Source organism: Hipposideros armiger, unplaced genomic scaffold (genome assembly GCF_001890085.2).
Source record: "Hipposideros armiger isolate ML-2016 unplaced genomic scaffold, ASM189008v1 scaffold_71, whole genome shotgun sequence".
Lineage (NCBI taxonomy): Eukaryota > Metazoa > Chordata > Mammalia > Chiroptera > Hipposideridae > Hipposideros > Hipposideros armiger.
The window spans coordinates 1394074-1417191 of record NW_017731421.1 but is presented as its reverse complement, the minus strand read 5'-3'; the positions used below and the strand labels follow the sequence as shown (position 1 = coordinate 1417191).

At 46.6% G+C, this 23118-nt stretch overlaps 1 protein-coding gene across 1 annotated transcript in view; it reads right to left on the bottom strand.

Moving 5' to 3' along the window:
• The window catches only part of LARGE1 (LARGE xylosyl- and glucuronyltransferase 1), a 491262-nt gene that overhangs the window by 246237 nt on the left and 221907 nt on the right, over nt 1–23118 (bottom strand). Inside the window, exons 4-5 of the mRNA XM_019642580.1 lie at nt 7466–7548; nt 4743–4866 (exon numbers count right to left, since the gene is read on the bottom strand). Coding sequence (XP_019498125.1) covers nt 4743–4866; nt 7466–7548 — 207 coding nt within the window. The remainder of the gene's footprint in view (nt 1–4742; nt 4867–7465; nt 7549–23118) is intronic.

Below are 23118 nucleotides of genomic sequence, written 5' to 3'. Positions count from 1 at the left end.
AAAAAAAAAAAAAAAAACAGGCCCCAGGGAAGGAAATATAGGGGAAAGACCATAAACTGTGGAGTCACATAGTTTTGGGTTTTAGTAGTGGCTCTGCCGTGCCCTAGCTGTGCACGTGGGTTTTGGGTTATTTAACCTCCGTCATCCTCAGTTTCCTTATCTGTATAATGGGAATGATAATAGGACCAGCTCCATAGGACTGTTGTGAGCATTCCAGGAGAGAACAGCATGAAATAAAACAAAGTCTCTCATAAATAAGAGATGTTACACCACAGCCTATGGGCTCTAACGTCCCTGAAAACAGGAATTCGGAGTTCAAGTGCCACTCAAAGGCAGTGGCAACTAGATTCCCCAGTGGTGGCAGCCCTTGTCTCCCTCCATTCCATATCCGTGTCCACTGAATTACACAATCCCGTATCTCCCACCGTTTCACTCGTAAAGGAAAAAGTCAAACAACAGCCTCGTCATTTACTAGCTGCCTGATCTTAGGCAAATACCCTCTAGCTCCGGGCTTCCATTTATAAATCATCTGTGAGATGGAGATCATAAAACTTCTTCTACCCGACGAGGCTGTCGTGAGAAGTCAGTGACCGCCTGTGGCCATCTACAAAGCTCTACACAAAAAACAAGCCCCCTTTTTCCTCCTCCGATGGCGGGAGCTGCATGTCTGAGTGGAGTCTGTGGCGCAAAGGTGGCCTCCGTTCTGGTGGCCTATTGATATGGGGACTTGCAGGCCGGACATGAACGAGCTGCGGCCACGTGAGGAAGGCCAAGGACCATGTCATAGGCCGCCGAGCGATGCAGGCTGAGCAATCACTGTTTGCAAATCCGCACTAACTGGTCATTACGCAGAGACGTGTACCAGTCCACCGCGAATCCCCCGCTAGTTCGTTCTGAATCCTGCACCAATCCCTCATCAATTTCCTTTTCCCTATTACTCCATTCTCCAGCACTCACAGATACAATAAAGTGCTCACAGGAGTAATTCTGAGAAATGCCATTCCCAACAGCTGCACAAAGTGACTCCTCGGAGCTGTACTGGGGGGGCCATGATGTGTGTCTGCTGAGGCTCCCGACCAACACGCTTCCTGAAAGCAACTGCAGAGCCCAGCGTCTGCCCTTTCCTCGCCTGTTCTCCCTCCTCCTCCAACGTCAAAACACGAATGGGTAATATTTTAATGAGCTCTCTTCCTGGTGTACCTGTTATGGAAAGACATTCACGTCCCAGACCTGCTCTGGGGACTTTAAGCCAGAGGAACAGATGGAGCTGCCTCATTTATGCCACTGCAGGGTCACTGGCACAACAGGACTCAGGAAAGTGGGGAGCCGTGACAGTGATAAAGAAACCCCTTCCTGAGGACTTTATTACTCTTGGGGACGCAGCTCTGAGATTACTGTATCATTCATTTAGCTAACATTTTCATAAGCCGGGCATCACACTGGGCGTGAGGATCCGAGGGTGATAAAAAACAGACATAGGACCGGCCCTTTCGGAGCCTCCTGTCCAGGGGAGAGACAGATGTTCACCAGCTCACCACACAAAGGCATCAAAGGTTACACTCTGCAATGAGTTTACTGAAGAAATGAATGTGAGCCTGTGAGGACATATAACAAAGGAATCCTGATGAGATGATGAAAGCAGGGAAGGCTTCCCTGAGTAAAAGCATATCTCAGAGGTGACTGTGGGATTGGTTCCAGAGCACGGCAATCAAACAAGTAACACCATCAAGCGAGCTGTGATGTTTTTGCGGGTGTAGGGTCTTGCCTTCAATTTGTAAAAAAAAAAACCCAAAACCACAACATTTACAAAGTGCACTAAAGTGAAGCGCAACTAAAGCAGCTACGCCTATCAATGCGGCTTGAGCGAAAGAACTTGGAACTTATTAGCCACGGGGGAGAGAAGGCAGGTTAGGGAAAAGAGTGTAGCAGATAGAATGATGCTGGTGGGAGCGAAGGCGCAGAGCAAACGTGATGGTCTAGCGAGTGAGCTATGGAGCTAGTGGTGCGAGATGGCGCTGGAGGCCGGCAGGAGCCCGACTGCGCAGGAGGCTGTGGCTCAGTTAAGGACCACTCACGGTCTTATGCCGCGGAAAGGGGATGGCGTTGGTTGGGCTTGCTCTGGGGAAAGCTGACTCACGCTCCTGAGTCCTGCTATAGATTTGGGGGAGGAGAAGCAGAGCAGAAGGGAAGGGATGGGCACCGGGAAACGTTGCGCTGTGCTGGGGAGAGGTCACAATGCTTGGACCAGGAGGCTGGCAGGGGAGATGGTGACAAGCCAGGATGTGGAGTGGTCTGATGCAGGGGAAGGGAAGGGACCGATCACAGACGAATGCTTGGTTCTGGCTGAGCCACTATGGACGACACAGACTGTGGAGCTACGAGCCAGGAGAGGTCTGGTTAGGAAGAGCGGACAGGTCGTGGTTTGGGAGTTGTTGAGCAGGATTACATATAAATTATTACAGTTAATATCAATTAATATCAATGATGTTTTACAAAATGCCTTCGTACTCACTGTCCTTCCTGGATTCTAATAACAGCCTCATGGGATTCAGGACGGTGGGAGATAGGTGTTTCATTGGTGGGGAAACCAAACGCAGGTGCTGGGGACCTTGCATGGTAGTCAGTAGCGGAAGTCAGGCTATAGGACAGGACACTGGAGACAATATCCTTCAGAACACATCAGATTGTTTTTTTTTTGTTTTTTTTTAAATTCTAATTTCTTAAGCCACAGATCCTTCCATTCAAGTGGATAAAAACCCAGTACGTAAAAGAATAAACAGCAGGTCCACCTAGATTAAAGGGGCATGAGTCAGAACGCCAATCCCACTCCGCTTTCCTTCAAGACCCCCTGGGGCCCCCAGGAGCAGATAACGGCACTTTGGTGCCTCACTCCTCAAGCCTCCCAACTGTCCGTGATTTCCTAATAGGCCACGCAATCAGGGGCACTTTCACGCCCTGTTGCTTTGGCTGCACACGTACGTGGCACATTTTCAAGCCGCTGCTACTTTCCAGGCACTGTGGGGCCTTTACATGAGTTATCTTACCGGGACCCTTCCCTGGCGGCTGGCACCGACCCACCCATTTGACCCCTGATCAAGCCGGGGCTCAGAGCCCAGATCAGATAGGTCCTTCAGTGGCAAGCCAGGACATAAATTGGGGTTTCTTCTGCCGCTCTGTGTTTTTTCTTAAAAAGTAGAGGGTACAAGCTGGTAAAGGGCAGGATTGTCAGGGGAAAGGAGAACAGTGGAGGAGGGAGCAGAAGCATCCTTCTCCGCCAGATGTGGCCCCTCCCCTTCCGCTGCTTTTCCCCACGGAGTCGGTGCTGAGACCCTGGGAGACAGAGTGGCTTGCTTTCACCTTAATTAGTGCGGCAATTTGCTAAATTTTGTTTTTCCCTTTTTAAGAGTGTTAATCAATTTTTGCTCAGAATAGGCTGGAATGGCACACAAATTACCACGACAATCCCCAAATGCTAAATTCTGAGTATCTCCATCAAGCTCGGAGCCTGAAATATGGGGAAATCAGAAACTCTGGCCGGCATCTCTGTGATCTATTTAAAACGTTATGGCTCTGAAATGAAAAGATAATGGCTGTATGAGGTTTGGGAACAAGCCATTTTGCTAGAATCAGCCTCATGCCTAGGTGTTCAGTCCGCCTTCCCAAGGTGACTGGAGAGAGAGCATCACGTATTTCTGAAAAGTTACATGAGCCTCTAATAACAGCAATTTGTTAAATCCATAGGCATTACAGGGTAACAGCTATGTGACGGAAACACAGGAAAGGCTACCACGTGCCCCCTGCCCCTCCCCCATTAAGAAGGTTCTCAAGTAAAACAGTCGACAGACAAAGAAAGAGAAAAATATCTTCCTCCTTTCTGGGGAAATCGGGAAAGGTTCTCAGACGAGGTGGCAACGCAGCTGAGCTCTGAAGGGTGAGTAAGAGTTGTGACAAGGTAGGTGGAAGGGCATGTCAGACAGAAGGAGCAGCGTAAGCAAACGCTCCAACACAAGGGAGAGGGCGGAGGGAACCAGGAGTGGTTTCTCAGAGCTAAGTAACAGTCAGCTTGCAGGAATGACAAGGGAGTCAAGAGCCAGGCGTGCAGGACTTCTTAATCAGACTGGGACTCCCCATCTGGAGATAAGCGTAGTGACACAACAGAAAGACTTTAACCAAAGGAGTGATGTGACCAAACGGGTCTCATTTGGTAGAAACCCTCCAGCCCAGCATAATTCATAATATTTACTCAGCATAATCTTTTAAAACACACTGACATATACTCTCTCATTTGAGCCTCTTAGGGACCTCATGAGGTTGACATTAAAATCACCTTTCTACTGGCGAGAAAGCAGTCCCAGCAAAGGTATAGGTTATTTGCTTTGTCCTATGACCAGTAAACGGCAATGCATGAGTTCACCCCAGGTCCATTGGTCTCTGAGATCAGCATTTGTCTCATGGGGCAACAGAATTCTCTAGATAATAGTATCACAGACCGCTTTCAGGTAGGGACCAGGCCAATGGCCTCCAGGCTCTACAGAAAGCCTTGGCAGCCAGAACTGCACAGACCATCATACATTCTGTGCTACAGAACAGGTCACTTTAAAGCTTTCCATAATAGTCAGATTCGGATGGCAAATAACACCAATTATGCCCTGCGCATATCCAGCTGGGAGCTTAGATTTCTGCCCTTGCTGAGGTCTACAAACCAGAAAAGCTTCCGGCTCGAGACCTTCCTTCTGCCGTACCTTGAGCTCATCTGCGTTGTAGAAGTCCACGCGCACGGCCGGCACCATCCACGTCTGGAAGAGCGTGGCCAGGATCTGCTCTGCAATGGAGTCAGCAATGAGGTGAAAGTGCAGAGGGTTCCGCCTGCGGGAAGTGAGAGGAAGTCGAGTCAGGAGGGAGCATGAAGGCCGTTAGAATTCCAGCCACAAAACATACGCCTGCCAATTCGTAATGTGTGGCCGGCTTCTCACAGCAATGGTGACAGTAAATCAGGCAGGTTACCCAATCAGTGCTTACTGGTGAGGACGGCAGAGCTGAAAAGGAGAGGAGGCATCTCACCCAACCTCAACATTTCATGGAGGTGACAACCAAGGGCCAGGGAGGACAAAATCGCTGGTGACACTCGATTCAAGCGAACCAGCACACCTGCTATGAAGACACCTGTGTTTCCAAAAATCTGAACTAGAGTGTGCATAACAATTTGACCAACCCTTTATTTCTATCACCTAGGAGCATAGCCATTAGCGCAGAAGCAAATCGACGGGAGTGGTTAGACTGGCTGCATGGAGCTGGCAAGACCCTCCTCCCACGGCACAGTACTAAGGCGCTGTTTTCGGTTCGTTCCTCTCCAGAAGAAAACCACCCATCCAAGATGGAGTCATGGGAAGCTCCCATCCCTGAATATCCGTTTGCCCTCACTTTAATACCTCTATAGCTTTTATTCATTCCACCTCCATCGACTAGCTCTTACTGAGGCAGCACCCCAAATACTAACCAGCATTACACAAGGGCAAAGCTTCTGGATTGCATCGGAAATGGGTTCCAATCCCAGTGCTGGCATTTATAAGTGGGGACTTTGAGCATGTCGTATGTACCTCTGCACTATTTCATTCTGTAAAATGTGGAAGATAATCTCGTCATCAGGCTAGCCTGATGAAATGAAATAAGTGCAATATATAATGCAGATCAGTAACAGACATTGTTAGGCTATCAATAAATAGCAGATATGCCTTCTTGAGAGACTCCCGGGAACAAAGCAATAGTTCAATTCAGAAAAGCTACTATCATAAATACTATTGTGCTAGTAAAAAAAAAAAGTATATATATATATATATANAGCCTCACCGGCTGGTCTGTAAAATGAGAATAAAAATGGGCTCCCCACTGGGCTGTGGTGAGGCCCAGACAAGTGAGCGCAGGAAGGGGCACCTCGTGAACGGGTGCTTGTTCACGGTCCCTGCATGCACAGACATTCCTCATCTGTGTCGTGGGGACATGCTGCTACTTACCCTCAAGGGGTCGCCAAGGACCCAGAGTAAGCGGTTCTCAAACTTGCACGTGCATCTGAATGCCTGGAGGGCTTGTTAAAGGAGTGCTGGGCCCCGCCCCCACAGCTCTTGATTGGAGGAGATTTGGAGAGGGAGCTTGAGGATTACCTGCATCCAGGTGATGTTGGTGATGTGGGTCCAGGGACCACACTTTGAGAAGCACTGCTTTATCTAAAGCACTTAAGGAGGGTCTTCAGTAAAAAACGCCGCAGACGTTAGCTGCGATTATGTGGAGAGGGTACCAGGAGGGGTGCTCCCAGAATCTCTTTCCAGTACCTCTCCTATGGAGAGCGCCATGTCCTCCTGCACTTGTGTATACAAAATAAGCAAAGGTAGCACTCACCCTCCAGCTACCATCTCGCTCCCAGGCCTTGGAATTTACGAGTCTTTCATGGGGAGGAAACATCAAAGGAAAGAAAACACAGGATGCAGGCTTCCACGGTGTGCAACGAACGAAGCCCTGGAAATCCAGAGAGCTGGATGGCAACCCCAGCTCTGCCTGGGGGGCCTTGGGCAAGTTACTTAACCTCTCTGATCCTCAGTGACTCCACTATAGAAGGAAGGACTTAGAATTTCTATACAGCACTTTCCTAAGATCCAGGGTTCTCTAAAATCCAAGACAAAGAAAGTGATACAGAGAGTAGTTACATACCAGCCAAGTTCCCATGGCTCAGCCAGCCAGTGGCCAAGGGGTTGAATTCAGTCCTGCCATTAAAACCCACACTATCCTGTCTCAATAACACACATCTTTAACTATTAGACATTTTAAAAAATGTATCACTAATGTGACATTTAAAATCACTGTATAAGGCTCTGGGGCACCTCTATTCTCTTGGGAAACCACCGATCGAATTCTATCTATTTGCTATAAATACTGAGCCACAGACCCAAAAGGCAGCTATTTCAACCCTGCAGGAAAGAGGAGACGCCTCCTGACTATAATGGAAGCCAAAGCCATCAGAGCCTCTGCCAGCGGCAGGGAGAATTGCAGGGGCTACGGGGCCCAGTGTGAGGCCAGGATGGGCCAAACCTCCAGGGGCAACCCCGAGTGCCTCCTCCAGAGTCAAGGCCAATAAGAGGACAAGGGATGAGTGACCCATCGGCACTCCCCGTCCTGCACATCCCTGGCCTGCTTAGGGGCTGACTTGCTTGTGTTACAAAGCATATCATAACCTGAGAAACCTGAAACCCAAATATTTCACGGAAAATATATTGAGACTGATTTGGGGTGGGTCAACAGAAGTTTAATTGGTAGGGTAGTCCCATGTTTGGGNCATTTTCATCAAAAACTCCATTTTGGTGGCAGCTTAAATGACTGATGAGAAATGGTGCTCTTCTTTAACCCTTCCCCCCAGAAACACGCAGGCAGACAGTCACACACGCACAAGCCAGCAGGGTACAACAGTCGAGCTTACCTGTGAAACAGGACAGACTTGACCAAGGTGACGACATCCCGGCTGGCGTTATATCCGGCACAGACAATGGCCACGTGGATTGTCTGGGAAGCAAACAAAAACAAGGCTAACAGTTAGACAGATGGAAGAGGGCCTTCCTGGTGCTTCCGACCCCGTGAAAAAGAAAAACCACCCTTATTTCTTGTTGGAATCATTAGAAAACAAAGGGCACAGGCTGCAGCTATGCAAAATAACTCAAGACAGTTTTATTAAGGCCTTTTTAATTGGTTTGTGGAGCTATCATCATTTGGAAACCATTAAGGCTCTTTTCAATTACATTTTGGGGGCAAGAGATACGGAAGTGGCTCAAATAGGCAAACCGTGAGTCCTCTGCCCCCAAGCTGGGAGACAGGGACATTTGGTAACAAGAGAGAAGAAACACGCCCTGAAAGATGAACTGGCAATCAGGGATCTCAGGCTGAGAAGGGATGGCTTTTCACAAGATGTCTCAGGTTACAGTCAACCTGGTAACATGGCAAAGGAACCAATAAACACCTATGGGCCACAGCTGGGATAACATTCTAAGAACTGAACCATGGCAGAATGGAAGGGAGCCTGATGGGTCATCTCATCTATGCAGTCAAGAGCATGGGCCCCAGGCGTGAATGAATGAACCCTGGCTCCATCCTTTAACCTGGAGTGACTCTGGGAAAGCTGCAGTGTCGGGGGACTTGCTGTAACATAAAGGGCGTGACCCACATCCTGAAGGCGGCGCAGAGTACGTACGTGGGGAAACGCAGGCTTAGAGAGGCGGCATGCAAATTCTAAACAGAGATTCTGAAGCCTGGCGGTACATCAGAAACATGCAAAAGATTTGAAAAATGTTCCCCTGTGTCCCATCCCCATCTCAGACCAGTTAACTCACAATCTCTGAGACCCAGGATCTGACAATACTCTGCTGGAGGCAATGGTTCTCTACAGGAGGTAAGTCACCCCCATGTCCCTCCCACAACATTTTGACAATGTCTGCAGTCTTTTTTGGTTGTCGCTTCTGGGGGTGTGCAGGGCACTGGCATCTAGTGGGTAGAGGCCAGGGGTGCTGCTCAACACCCTACAGAGCACAGGGCAGCCCCCCAACCAAGAATTATCCCACCCAGAAGGTCAAGAGGGCTTCTGTCAGAAACCCTGTTTCTGGGAAGATGAAAGGGGGTTGAGAGAACCTCAAATCCCACGGAGAACCAATGTTACGTTCTCTCGGTCTAATTTATGCACGCATTCGTTTCTCTGTAAACTAATGTCTCTGAAAGACTCAGGATGAATGGCTGTAATGCGGCTGGAACTGTCACGATGTAAATCACGAAGAACAGGAAATGAATAGGAAAAAAAAGACACAACCAGGAAGGGGACAAGAATGGAAAAAAGCACACTGAATCAGGCTCCGCGGAATCACAAATATTTAAACGCGAGGCCTCGGAGATATCAAACGTTTTGGCGTCAGGGTTCAGGGACTTTTAAAAATGGGCCCATTAAATGTAAGCACAGGCGTGCACATTCTCAAACATTTTACATAATTTTCCAATCTCTTTCGTTTCATCCAATACNCCTGAGGCGGGGAGTGACAATCTGACCCCTGACTTTGGGAGAGGGAACTGGGCCTGGTCTGCTCAGCGGTTTCCAGGCGTCTTTCTCAGGGAGCTGTGTTACACAGTAAAGGGGTTGTCCGTGTGACAAAGGACAGCAATTGTCCAGGTTGGCCTCTCACCGGAAGGTAAACCCAATTCACAGGAACAAAAATAGAGAGCCTGGCTGTGCCTGTTTGAAAGAACCCCCCCCCCCCCCAGAATTCAGGACTAAGAGCAACAATGGTGACATTTCATTCTCTACAGTGCGACTTCTGAGACTTATTTTGCATTTGGTTCCTAACTGAAAAGGGTAAAAAAAATTGTTTTAATGATAGGGCCCTGCAAAACCCAAAACCAGCCAAAGGCTGCGATTCTCCATCCTGTTCTCTTTGGCTCAGAGGGAGATTAGCAAGCGTTTGACAGATGTTAAGGACATATATACACCAAAGTGAGATTCAGCCACGAAAGATAATAAGGGCTCATTCCCAAGAATCAGAAAGGGATCCGTTTTCTCAATCTAGGATTCAACAGTATTTAACTTTACATCTGGGCAACTTCGAAAGAACTCTTTTATACCTGTCACCAGTTATAGATGCGTTGTGGGAGCACGGCTTTAAAGCCCATGAGAACAGGCGTTTCCTGCCTTGGGTCTACATCTTAATATCCAACGGGTTCCACCAAGCCTGCCTGGATTCGAACACACAGACATTGCCGCAGGCATCGGGCCTGTTCTACAGACAGACAAGACCACGCTTTTATGACATAGAAGGAAGCAAGCGCATGCCTCCTCTTCGGCAGAGCCTGCAGACTCGGCTCGTAATGAGCACTGCTCCTGCTGCCTCTGGTTGCCTTAACTGCTCCCCTGTTCCAGGTTGGGATGCAATAAATATGGTAATGCAAAGAGGCAAAAATGATTAAACCTCGGCATCCTCCTTGCTTTTCCTTTCCTATTTTGTCTGGAATATGCCACAGCCCCTCCAAGGCAATGCAGGGTCTGTTTTTATTAAAATATACAAGGACATCTGAGCTGCAATAATCCTTAATTATTAAGTTTGGAATGGAATTGCAATTTTAGAAAAAGAAAGAGGCTGTGACAGCAACTTGAATGCTCAGTGAATCTGTTACTCTCAGAGATTGGATGGAACTCATTACAGAAACACACGGCCGCCAGAATGAGGATTTTTCAGTGTGAGATCTTGGTTAGAGGGAGGACAGCAGGCCTGGAGGATGTGGGAAGATTCAAGGACAAGTCAGTCTCATGTCAAAAGAGCTCTCCACTGGAGAAGAATAGAGCCACTTTCCAGAAAAGCCAAAAAACCTCCAGATGTAGTAAAAAGCAGCATGGATTCTAGGGTTTGCAGATCCAAGGCTAGAATCCTAGGAGCATCTCTTACTCAAGCTATTTAACCTCTCAAAGCCTCAGTTACCTCATCCATTTGTCAGGATAATGGCATATACTGGGCCAGGTGAAGATGAAGGTCAAATACAACGGCCTATGTGATGCTCAGCATCTGACCTATACGAATTAGTTCTCTCTGGGTTCACACACACGTACATGACTAAACAGAATAGCTGGCTCTCACCTGTTCAAAGACACTACCTGTTCATGATGTTTTCTCTTGTTTTCACCTTTACTGAGGTGTAACTGACAAATATTGTATATATCATAAACATTTCAGGTGATGTTTTTATGTATGTACAGTTACGAAACAGTCGCCATAATCAAGTTAATTAACATATTCATGCCCTCGTGTAGTAACCATTTTCCTTTCTTTTCCATGCTATCTTTTTAAGTCTTATTCAAATACTAATTTCCAGGCTTGAAAACCTCCATTTATTTTATACGCAGCACCCCAAAAATACATGCCTAGGAGGATGAAGATAATTATGGAGAATCACAACGATACCACTGTCAACATGGTCACCCAAAATGATGATCAAAAAGAAAAGAATAACGATACTCAAAATGGTAACTATTTTTTTCTGGTGAAGAGCTCCGACCCTGAAGCTAGACTGACTCGGTTCAAACCCGGCCCCGCCCATCCTCTCTCTGTGACCTTCAGCCCTGGCTGAACTTCGTGATCCTCAGTGGCATCATCTGTAAAATGGGGATAATCACACAGCACCCACCTCAAGGTGGCACATGAGCATGAAATGCAGCAATATCTGAAAAACACTCAGAACAGAGCTCTATGCAGAGACCTCCATTCTTATTTGTTGGATAAATAAAATGCAGATGTTTCACATAAATCATGTCTTTTGATATTCAAAACAGGGCTCTACCACAGGTTGCGGAAGGAGCGGAAGCTCCAAAAACTACAGTGATGTGGCTAGGGTCACCCAGCTCCTAAGTGGCAAAACCAGATCATAACCTCATTCACATCCTAGGTTCCTCCCTTCCCAATCTGGAAACTGCCTCTATAGTAAGTGCAAGCCTGAATAAGCAATAAGACAAAAACGGGCAGATACCAGTCACAAATGTGCTGTTTTATCCTCATGGTCTTCAGGGTCACCCGTGAAGTTAAAAACAAACGCAAACCAAAACAAGAGAAAAAAAACAACCCAGCTCCTTGATATGCAAAGCGAGGGAGATCACCCAGCCTCTTCCTGCCAACAGGGCTGGAGAGCCTGACAGGAAGTAAATCATCCCAGAAAACAAACGTTAAAGTTTTATAAACTGGCCCACCTTCCTGCCCAAGAGGTAAACACTTATGTTACTGAATAAATATTTTCTTTCTCTGATCACTAAAAGCTCAGTTTCCGTGAAGAACAGCTCTATCTCCCAGTTTCCTTGTAGTTGGAATTGGAGTTGCGGGTACTCCCCAAGTTTTCTTTAAACATCTTTCCATCTAGGCAACAAAGACACGTATGGTGCTATTTTCTATTAGATAAGCCTTTGCTCTCATAGAGTTTGAATGTATTTTTTTTCATCCACCTTTTTCTTCACCATAGAGGCTGCATAATGAGATGACCAAAAAGAGGTGTAAAGAGAAAACAAAAACAAGTCATCCCCAGGGCCGGCCANATATATATATATATATATATATATATATATATATATATATATATATAGTCACGAATGAGCCCCTCTGGGAAATCTAAAGATGAAAATGACTTGGTCCCCCTGACCTCAAGAAGCTCATCCTATTTAGAGGTGATCCAAAATTAAATACTATAAACATGAGCTAGAACATATAATGTGATAATGACGACAACAGACAGCAAAGCTCTGTGGGAGTAAAGAAAAAGAAGGACTAATTCTGACTGGGTCAGAAGGATGTATAAGAGTTGGGGGGAAGCCGTGCCTTAAAGGGTAAATGACTTTGACTGGAGGTGAAGGGAGAGAGGCCACAATCTGAGGAGAATACAGGAGCCTGTGGCCGGAACACAGGGTGTGTGGAGAATATGGTGGGAAGAGGAAGTGGTTAGCAGGGACTCTGCAGCTGGAGTAGAGAAGGAGAGAGATGAGAGTCCATAGGAAGCAGTGCAATGATGCCCAATTAAACAATCTAGACTTCATCAGTGAGGCATGGGGGAGCAACATGGCCTGCCTCTTAGCTCACTGGCTCCTGTGCAGTCACTCCTCAGCCCTGTTCTAAGTTCTAGAAACACAGACCGTCGCTCAGTTTCCCATGCCCTCATGCTCTCCGTCTACCTGGGCCTTTGCATGTTTGGTTTGCTCTGCAGCAGACCCTCTTGCATTTGCTCCTTCAATAAATACCTAGCGCGTACAATCGGCCAGGCAATGAGCTGGATGCTGGGAACACGGGGGTGACTAAAGACACATCATGGTCTTGCCTCTGCTCTGCTCCATCCTCTTCCATCCTTCACCCTCCCCATTCAACATCTGATCATCTCTTACCGGGTCTTCAGTTCTGAGGTCTGCTATGTTCACTCCTAGAATCGTTCCCTGACTATCCATGGCTAGGTCAAGGCCCTTCCTAACAGACAGCCATCTCAGCACCAGGTGCCCATCCTTAGGTAGCAATCACCTGTTCATGTGTCTACATCCTCGCTTGACTGTGAGCTCAAGGGTCGTGCCAGCTGTGTTCAGGTGGAAAGCCCCCATGGTCTAGTTCAGGGTCTGGAATGCAGTAGGAGTTTAATAAATGAACTGAATGGATGGAGTGATGGATAGGAGACAGTTAAGGGGGATACAGGTGGACCAGTCATTTAAGAGATCCGACTGTGTGGGGATGAAATGGGATCTGGTTAAGGCACTCCAGGGAATGGCAACAAGGAAGCTAGGTCTGGAGGGATTTCAGGAGAACAGATCTTAGATATAAGGGGAAACTGGAGCAGAAGCAGCAGAAGGTGGCAGAGAGTCCTGGGTTGGTGGTAACATCTTCATAACAGGCGATATAAGAAGAATCACGCATTGGAGGAAGATGACTTGGGGGCTGGGCTAACCAAGTTTAAGGTGAGGGAGGCAAAGCCAAATGGAACCGGATGGATGAGCCAAGACCTGAAGACAGTTATTATCCAAGGCCAACTTGCTGTACACATAACAGGCAAACAAGGGTAAAACACTAAATACATGAATCAAAGAAGCAATTAGCACAGCAGAATTTCTCCTTGGGACCATTGTGTGAACACTGCAAATTCCTCCATTAAGCCATCTATATCCAGGGGAAAAGCATGCCTGAGTGACGACTGGTGGCCTGAGGAGGTGATGATGTGTTTGTTGATTGGCCAGTGACTTACCTGAAGGCTAAGTCAGAGGCAGCTTGTCAAAATCACTGAGGAGACAGATGGTCCACTTAGCCCTCAGTGTTGGGACAACCACTGTCCCCTCCTGAGCCACAACAGAGTTTTATGTATCGAGAATGGATAAAGGCAAGCCTGTATAATTCTTAATTTGCATCTTTATCCACAATAGAGGGGTGGCATAATTTTGTACATGGAGTGACAATACCGAACACATCAAGCTATTTTACTTGTATCTGCTCCAACACATCACACTTTCCACACATCTGTGTCTTTGCTTGTGCTGTTCCTTCTCCATGGAATATTCTCCCCCTTCTTGGAGATCCTGTGAGTTCCTGTTCATCCTTCAAAATTCCCTTTGTAAGTCACCTCCTCCTAGAAATCTTCTTGGAGCCCAGCCTTGTCCCTTTTCTGCTCACTCGGCACCTCATATGAAAAGCAGGTCTACCATGTATAGCGCGGCGTTGCTACACATTCAAAGACCTGGCTCCTCGTCTCTACTATGGGACTCCTGAGGACAGGAACCACCATCTCATCTACATCCCCAGAGCTCAACAGAGGGGCTGGCACATAATGGGTGCTCAGTAAACACTCGAGCAATAGGAAAGGAAAGCCACTGCCTCTCCTTCTATGTCACCGTTAACGTCACCATAAGAAGGTAAAAACAGCTGATGGCACACTCCACATCAGTAGTTCAGAGTTGGGGCTCTGTCCATAGTGTCTGAGTTGAAACCCTGGCTGCATTAATTCCTAACTGAGTGACTTCATCTCTCTGGGCCTCAATTTCTTGATCTTCAAAACAGGAACAATAACAGCAAGTAAGCAATATTACAGTGGGTAATTGGGAGGATTAAGTGATGGTAATACATATAAAGTCCTTATTAAAGTGCCTTGTGTGCAGTAAGTGTTAACTATATACAGTCTGAATGTTTGTGGTTCCCCCCACCTTCCCCAAATTCCTATGTTGAATGCTAACCCCTCAGGTGATGTTCTCAGGATGTGGGACCTTTGGGAGGTGATCAGGTCATGAGAGCAGAGTCTTTCTGAAAGGGATTAGGGAGCTTATAAAAAAATCTCCAGAGAGCTCCCTCACTCCTTCCATCATGTGAGGACACAGAGAAAAGCCAGCAGCCTGTAACCAGGAAGCAGGTCCCCACCAGAACCAGACCATGCTGCTGCCATGACCTCGGCCTTGCCCATGTCCAGAACTGTGAGAAATTAATTTCTGTTTTTAGAAGCCACTCAGTCTGTGGTATTTTGTTATAGCAGCCCCAACGGATTAAGACAACTAGTATCAACATTAACTTNTGAATATGCTGTTAGGAGAGTTTCAGGTGGTCCAAAATTGTGTGGGTGCAGAAGTGAATGACAGGAGCGGGGCAAGGGTTAGGGGTGCAAGTGGGGAGAGTAGGGGACAGGAATGAATTGTCCTTGAAGAGCAGAAATGGTCTCACCACGATAACTTTCGATTCTGAAGCTATGAAGTCCAGGTTTTCAAGTTTCCCAGTGCGGTGGCTCACAGATGGCCACAGCGACACGGACATTCCTCCCATCAAAGGAAGGAAGGGTCTGAACGTCAGATTCTGTGACCACTGGCCTGCTCATCAAGCCTTCCTCCCTGTGCTTTATAGATGTCACGCTTGCCTTACTGGCCACAAAGCCTCGACGGATGCGGGGATGACGTCCTCATTTGTTCCTCCGTACTCCCTCGCTACCTCCTCCAACATGCTCTGTGCTGAGGGGCTGATCTTTCTAGACTGAGTTTCCAGGTTCCCATTACTTCTGCTTTCTGGTTGAGTTTGGTCCACAGGAGGCCCCAGCGGATACTCTGAGGGCAGGGGGAAGGAGAGGTCAGACCCGCCCCCCTCCACTCCTGTCAGGGACGCCCTCCTACACTTCCAGTTCTTGCTGGGTTCCATGACGCCCCCCAACTCCCAGCGCTCAGGCCCAGCGGTTTCAGTGACTCCCTCCTGGGAGCTTCCCAACCCTCGCTGGCTCCCCTTCACCCTGTCCGTGCCTTTGGCCCTGCTTTAAAGCCTTTCCACCCCTCTGGCGCGTGCCCTCTGCTTACTGCTAGGACCGGACCAATTCTGGTGGCCTTTCCTCAGCATCCCATTTGTCCTGGTGACTGAAAGGGGGGCCCAGGAGACTTGAATGCATTCACAGATACAGCGCTCATACCTAAAGTGAAACAAGGCAGCAACANTAGGAATCAGAGACTACTTTTCAAATCCATTCACTCATTCTTAAGCAGAATTATAAAATTAAAAAAAAAACAAAAAACAAAAAAACAAGTCACCCCCAACCACAACAGGCAAAAATTTCATTTTTAATGTATTTTCTGCTCGTCTTTCACCCCCCTGTATTTTCACTATATGTGTATCTACACACATGCGACACATTTGTGAATGTGTTTGTATAATGAAATGACATTATGCATGTTTTTGAATTCTGTTGTCACTTATTTTGTATCCTCAAGTATCATTTGTCATTATGCCATATTTTTTTAAAAACCAACCAAGGACATGGTTTGCTGTAAGAGGACATTCTATTTATTTAGTCTTCTTGTTTTTAAGCGTTATTCCAATTTTTATGCTTTTAAGTAATATTTCACAAAAGCAGTTCTGTAGTTAGGATTATCCTTTGATGACGGAGCCCGTCATGTAGTCATATAGGGTCACGGTCTTGGCATAATATTATGACATTTCTTTCCAAAAGGTCATAGCAATTTTCAGTGCTGGCATCAGAGTATCTGATTGTCCATATCACTCTTTTACGATCTTTCAGAATACAGTGTGCCCAATGTCACCGGCTACTGCAGAAGTAAAATTGATTTCATGTAACAAAGCAAGTCTTAAATGAACATTTGCTGAAAACCTTGTCTGGAAAATAAATCTAATTACTGTAATTCATAGTGAAAGCCAAAAGAAGCATCCTGTACCACTATTATGTTATTATTAACATTAGGCAGGTACTTCATTTGTCAAAGTATTTTATAATCATGTATTAGCTTATCCACATAATGTGCTTTGGAAGCAATGAAGCCATTTATAGCTGGACTTTCCAAGCTGAAAATCTTTCATGGGTCCTGTTGTCTTGACATTGAAACTCATTATCACCAGCCTATCAATTCACAGAATCATTCTCATTTGTAGAGTTTCATGGATGGGAGGGACGGAAGCGGTTATTTGGTCCAAAAAGAGCAAGTCGTCACTGATGTGGGGTGCAGACTTTCATAACACATACGAAGAATGTTCTTTCTTCCCAAATCCCCATGCCTCCATGCAAGTGTGGTAAGCCATCATCGGCTGATGATAAAGGTACTGCTATTTGTAAATTGAGCATCTTTGTGGGGCACAGTTACTGCAGGAGTAAAAAAGTTTATACACAACAGGATTCTTACACTTTCAACAACTATTGGAATTATTTGATCAGTAGCTAAACCAACAGCAATACTATTTATACCCAACAGTGACACCAGAAGCTTTTATGACCTTCAAATTTCCCATAATGGAGAAAGAGCATAATTGATCATCTGTAATCATGCAAATACTCTTCTCTAAAAAGTGGGCTTATTTTTTATTTTTCCATTGGAGAGGGACCCACTCATCTAATTCAACGCTTAGCTGATGAAATGCCTGCTTTCAATCGCCAGGTGAGAGCTGCAGCACCACAGGGAGTCTCAGCAATTGCCAGGACCTGTGGTGGCGTGGGACGGGCGTCTCGCCTCAAGTCAGAGGATGTGGGTGGAGCCCCACCTGGCCACGCTTTGTCTGGCATTCCCACTTCCTCCGGAGATGTGCAACTGAAACCAGAAGCCAGCTGGACAGAGCTCTGAGGAGGAACTCAGAGCCCCATCCCTGATAGTATCATGATTATTGGTTGCTCACTTCTCCCAATCTCCCTCTCCACACCAGGAGGGCAGTGAATCCGATGTTTTGCTAACCCGCCAGCTGACCTTGCAGGCACATAAGAGGATGCCGCAAATGAACCACCCAGGTATCCGGATGCAGTACAAATAGCCAAGCTAAGAAAACAATGTTGCTTTCAACGACGTAAGGTGTGGAGTGAACTGGTTTGCAGCCAAAGCTAACTGATATAAGAACTAACTAAAGTCTAAACAGTTAAAATGAAAATGACCTGCTGAAAGTCACTCAGCAATATAGCGGCATGAATGCGAAAGGGAACTGGCTCTGAGCCAGGTATGTTAGTTAACTAGTTGACCAAGTGTATCTTTAGGGTATTTGTTAATGAAGTTGCCCAGGGTCATTAAACAGTTAAACATCTATGGGGTATATAATGAATGTTAAGCACTTTGCTGAGAATTTGGGATTACAGAAAAATAAGGCATGGTCTCTGTCCCCCGAAGCCCCACATTCTACCTCAGAAGACATAACATATCGAATAAATAAAATACACTGTAATAAATCTAGTGATAGAAAGACGTACAGGGTATTACGGGAGGGAAAAAGTGAGGCCCAAACCCGGATGGAAAGAAAAAGTGGGCTTCCTGTAAGAAATGATGCCTATGTGAAGTCTTAAAGGATTAGAGGAGTTTGCCCAATTGGAAGAAGGAGGGCCGAAGTGGGCAGACAGAGCAGCGTAACGACAAAGGGCATGCAGGCCGTACCTTGGAGGGAGGGAGGCTACCAGCAGGCCAGCGTTGCTGGAGCAGGAAGTATCACAACGGGGGCAGGCGGAGAGAAAACACTGCAGAAAACGACATTGGACCCCAGGTGGAAAGAGATTCAATTCTCTTTAAGAAAAAGCTAATGAAAGGTTTTAAGAAATCGGATTTGCCTGTCCGAAATGTCATCTTGGCATTCGAGAGGATAAATCTGGGGAGAAGGGAAGGACAAGTGCAGGTGAGAAAATATGACACGCCAGTCACAGTGGGGACGGAGAGGAATGGGTGGACCTGAAAAACATGCCCCAGAAAGAGCCTTGAGGCGTTGGTAATAGATGGGTTGGCCGGGGTCTGAACCAAAGATGAATCCCCATGTCTTGCAGGGTTGGCAGGTCTTGGGTGTCTGCCATATCTCCCATCTCTGTTGATGCCACTGACAGTTGGATTCGGGTACACAACTTTACACTGATCTCTGTTCAGTTGAACTCGGGGCTTTTCATGACTGTTCCTACTGCTGCGAACCTTCTGGATCCTGACTCGGTCATCTGATACATTTCATACTGTCGGCTACAGCTTTAGATACGCTTCATCCAAACTCTTAGTGAGAAAGTCACTGAGAAGACAGATGGTCCACTTAGCCCTCAGTGTTGGGACAACCACGGTCCCCTCCTGAGCCACTACAGAGTCTTATGTATCGAGAATGGATAAAGATAAGCCTGTATAATTGTCAGCTTGCATTTTTATCCAGAACAGAGCCAAGGACACTGGCCGGAACTGGAGATTCAATTCTGGGTACCCCCTAACTATGCCAAGGTNAAGAAAGAGCACAAAAGCTACCAAAAGGCGAGGGTGGAAGAGACCACTTCTCAATAATGGAGAGTCTAGGCAGTTCCCATGAACTATGTGGTCATTAAATTGGCCCTTTGGATGGGAAAAGATGGAGGACGGAGAAAGGCATTCTGCAGGATATAAAAGAATAAGGAAAGGAACAGAGGAAAGAAAGCACACAGCACGTGTGTGAAAGAACAATCATCTTATTTAGATGGCTTATACAACGACATACGAATGGATCTCTACAGCACGCCAGGAAGAGGGAGGATAAAAAGGGAAAAAGAGAGGCAGTCTTAATGGCAGGTGGGGTCAGCGTGTGTGTCACTTCCAAAGAGCTGTGAATTTCATTCTCTAAGAGAAAGAGAGTCAGGTTTGGGGTTCGAGGTTTGGGGGACCCAGTAGGCAGTAGATCGAAGTTGTAATTCAGAGATGAATGGGGTTACGGAGCAGAAGATGCGTAAGCATGGGACAAGAGACACAGACTCTTAGAGGACTGAAAGCATCCCCATGAGGCTTCCCCTCCCATGATCCGCCTCTGGTCTGTCTATTTAAAGTATCTCTGCAGACAGGAATGTAAATCTGAAAGGACACGCAGCTCCTCTTTAGGGCAAAGCTACGTGTTTGCACTGACAAAGGTGTCTGAGGGCCTCAGGGGACTCCCTCATTAGGAGACTATGAAAATGCATCATCGGAGGACACAGGGGCCTCCAGCCCAGGTGACCACTGCGACCCTGGCAGTTTGCTGACACCAACTCAGCAATCAAAGGCGAGCTGACCAGCAGCGGCTCGGCTCTCATTCTCGGAGCTGAAATGCCCGGAGGGGCTCTGCTAAGGCTCCACCTTTGGTCCCATCATGAGAATGTGGGTCCTGTCCGCCGCATCGCTTAGTGGCCATGGGGAAAGCATCTGAAAACACTGTCCAGACCACTTTTCTGGGAGTCCCCATGGACACAAGAATGTTCCCCTTGAGTTTTAACTTGTCAGTCCAACGGCCAACCAGATGGTGCCCCTTCATATCCCATACACCCCTGAGAATCAAGACAGCCCCAACGACAACCCTCCGCACACCAGGTTATTAATTCTTTAGGGAGTACTTAGTACCCCTTTCTTCTCAAAGATGGAAGCTCTGTGGGCATAGAGACTTGGGTCTGTCATTCAATGGTGTATCCTAGCTCCTAAAACAACACCTGGAATATTATGTGGGGGCTTATTTGGTTCTCTTTTGTCCCTTCACACATGTCCGTCCTCTGGAATTCTCCACCTGGCTCAGAGGTGCACCATTCACCCCGCCTCACAAACCAGAAATGGGAATATCCCCTGGGCTCCTCCCCCACCCACGTTGCCCACACCCAATCAATCCCAAGTCCTCACAGGCAGCTTAGCCTAATGGTTAGAAGCCAGGTCTCTGAAGCGAAACCGTCTGGCTGCTTCTTATCTTGGTTCTATCCCAAACTAATGACGTAACCTTGAACAAGCTTCTTAATCAGTGTGTCTCCGCTTCTGCATCTATACAATGGGGTTCATAATAAAAGCTCCTACTGCCTAGTGATTGTAGGATTGATTAAATATATGTGAAGCACTGCAGGCAGTAAGGACTAATAAACGTTCACTATTATTGCCCTATCTGATCTTCAGTGATATCGCATGAATGTACTTCGCATCCCTTTCTCTCCGTGTCTCTGAGTTTGATCCCTCCTGCCTTCCATCCTGTAAACCCTATGCTCCCTACAAAATAATCATACAATCCCTTGCTCATCTCACAGTGTATCAACTGCAGCCTCCCACATGGAGCTAACAGGACCCTAGATCAGGAGTCGGCAAACTGCGGCTTGTGAGCCACATGCGGCTCTTTGGATACGTTCCGTCTCAAAAGCTTGCCGACCCCAGCCCTAGATGGTCTCACCCTGCCCACCTCTCCAGGCTCATGTCTTCCCACTCCCTCCTTGAGCCCTACACTCCAGCCATTCTCCTCCCCAGGCCTGATTTGACCAGCTCCTACTCCTCCTTCAGAAATGAACTCCAGCGCCACCTCCTCAGGGAAGCCCTCCATGGCCGCTCCATCCCCAGTGCCCTGCCCCCTCCCCCAATCGCTCCCTGCCCCGCTGCCCGATTTGTATTGGAAACCTCTGTATTCATCTGCAGTTCTATCTCCTACTCTCCACTAGAATGCAAGCTGTCTAGGGTAGGGTTTCTCCAATTTCACAAAATACCTATTCTCTTCTTCCTTCTCTCCTCAACCCCAGTGCTGAGAAAGTGCCTGTGTCACTTCCAGGGAGTAGCCATGTCCTCCAGCGGGCTTCTGTTCATGCTGTCACCTCCTCCTGGGCCACCTACACACTGCTGCCTCGCTAACTGCTTTTTTGCCTTCCGTTCTCAATTCAGACCCCACGGCTCTGAGGACATCACCCCACTGGGTCAGATATCCTTATGCCTCCCGCTGACTTTAGGGCTCAAAACTTAGATTTCTGCAATAATCTGATGACTATTTACATCTCTATTCCCTGCTCGATAATCTTGGCACCAGGAGCTGCATTCTGTTAATAATCTTAGCCCCAGATTTTAATAGTCCCTTGTAGATAGAACCATCTAGTAATTGTTTATGGAGAGAATGAATAAGTGGACAAACGAATAATTACCAGATTCAAACGCCCTCACAGTTTGACACAATTATCTGGAAGTTAGGTAGAAAGACACTTAGAAGGAAATATAGGAGTACATCTTTTAATATTGGGTTAGGCAACAGTTTCCTAGATATGACAGCTAAAGCACAAACAAGGATAACAAAATAGATAAACTGGTCTTCATCAAAATTCAAAGCTTTGGGGCCGGCCGAGTGGCTCAGTTGGTTAAGAGCTCGTTCAAGAGTTTGAGCTCTGAACAACTAGCGGTTCGAGTCCAGCCCGAGCTGAGCAGCCGCTGAGCTACCAACAGGTAGCAGGATGGCTCAACCAAAAAAAAAAAAAAATTCAAAGCTTTTGTGCTTCAAAGGACACCATCAAGAAAGTGAGACAGATAACCCCAGAATGGAAGAAAATATCTGCAAAGCACGTATGTAATAAGGACCTTAGAACCATAACCTATAAAGATCTTTTACAACTCAAAAAATACAAATACAAGAGAGTGGATTAGAAACAGCAAAAATTTAAATAGTAATTTCTTGAAGAAGATATACAAATAGCCAATAAGTACAGGAAAAGATGCCCAACCATTTTACTCACTAGAAAATACCAGTGAAAACCATGAGACAGGACTTCACACCCCCTAAAATGACTAAAGTAAAAAAGACAATAACAAGCGTTGGCAAGGATGTGGAGATACTGGAATGCTCATTTGTTTCCTGTGGAATTGTAACATGACTGTAGATGCTTTGGAAAAAAGCTTGGCACTTCCTCAAAAAATTAGCATGGAGTTACTACTGTTGAGCTATTCAAAAATTATCTGAAAACATATGTACACACAAAAGCTTGTAGACAAACCTTCATAGTGGCATCATTGAAAAGAGTCAAAAAGCAGAAACAACCCAAATGGCCACCATCAACCGATGAATGGATGAACAAAATGTGGTATACGTGTGCCCTAGAATATTACTGGGCTTGAAAAGGAATTACGTATTGACACATGCTACAATATGGATGAACCTTGAAAATATGCTACGTGAAAGCCAGTCATAAAAGACGAAATATTCTATAACTCCATTTCTATGACGTGTCCAGAACAAACAAACCCATAGAGACAGAGAGTAGATTAGTGGTTGCCAGGGGATGGAGGGAGGGGGAAACGGGGAATTTCTTTCTGAGGCGATGAAATGGTCTAATATTAGATCATGGTGACGGCTGCACAACTCTGAATATACCAAAACCCAACCAACTGTACATTTTTAAAGAGTG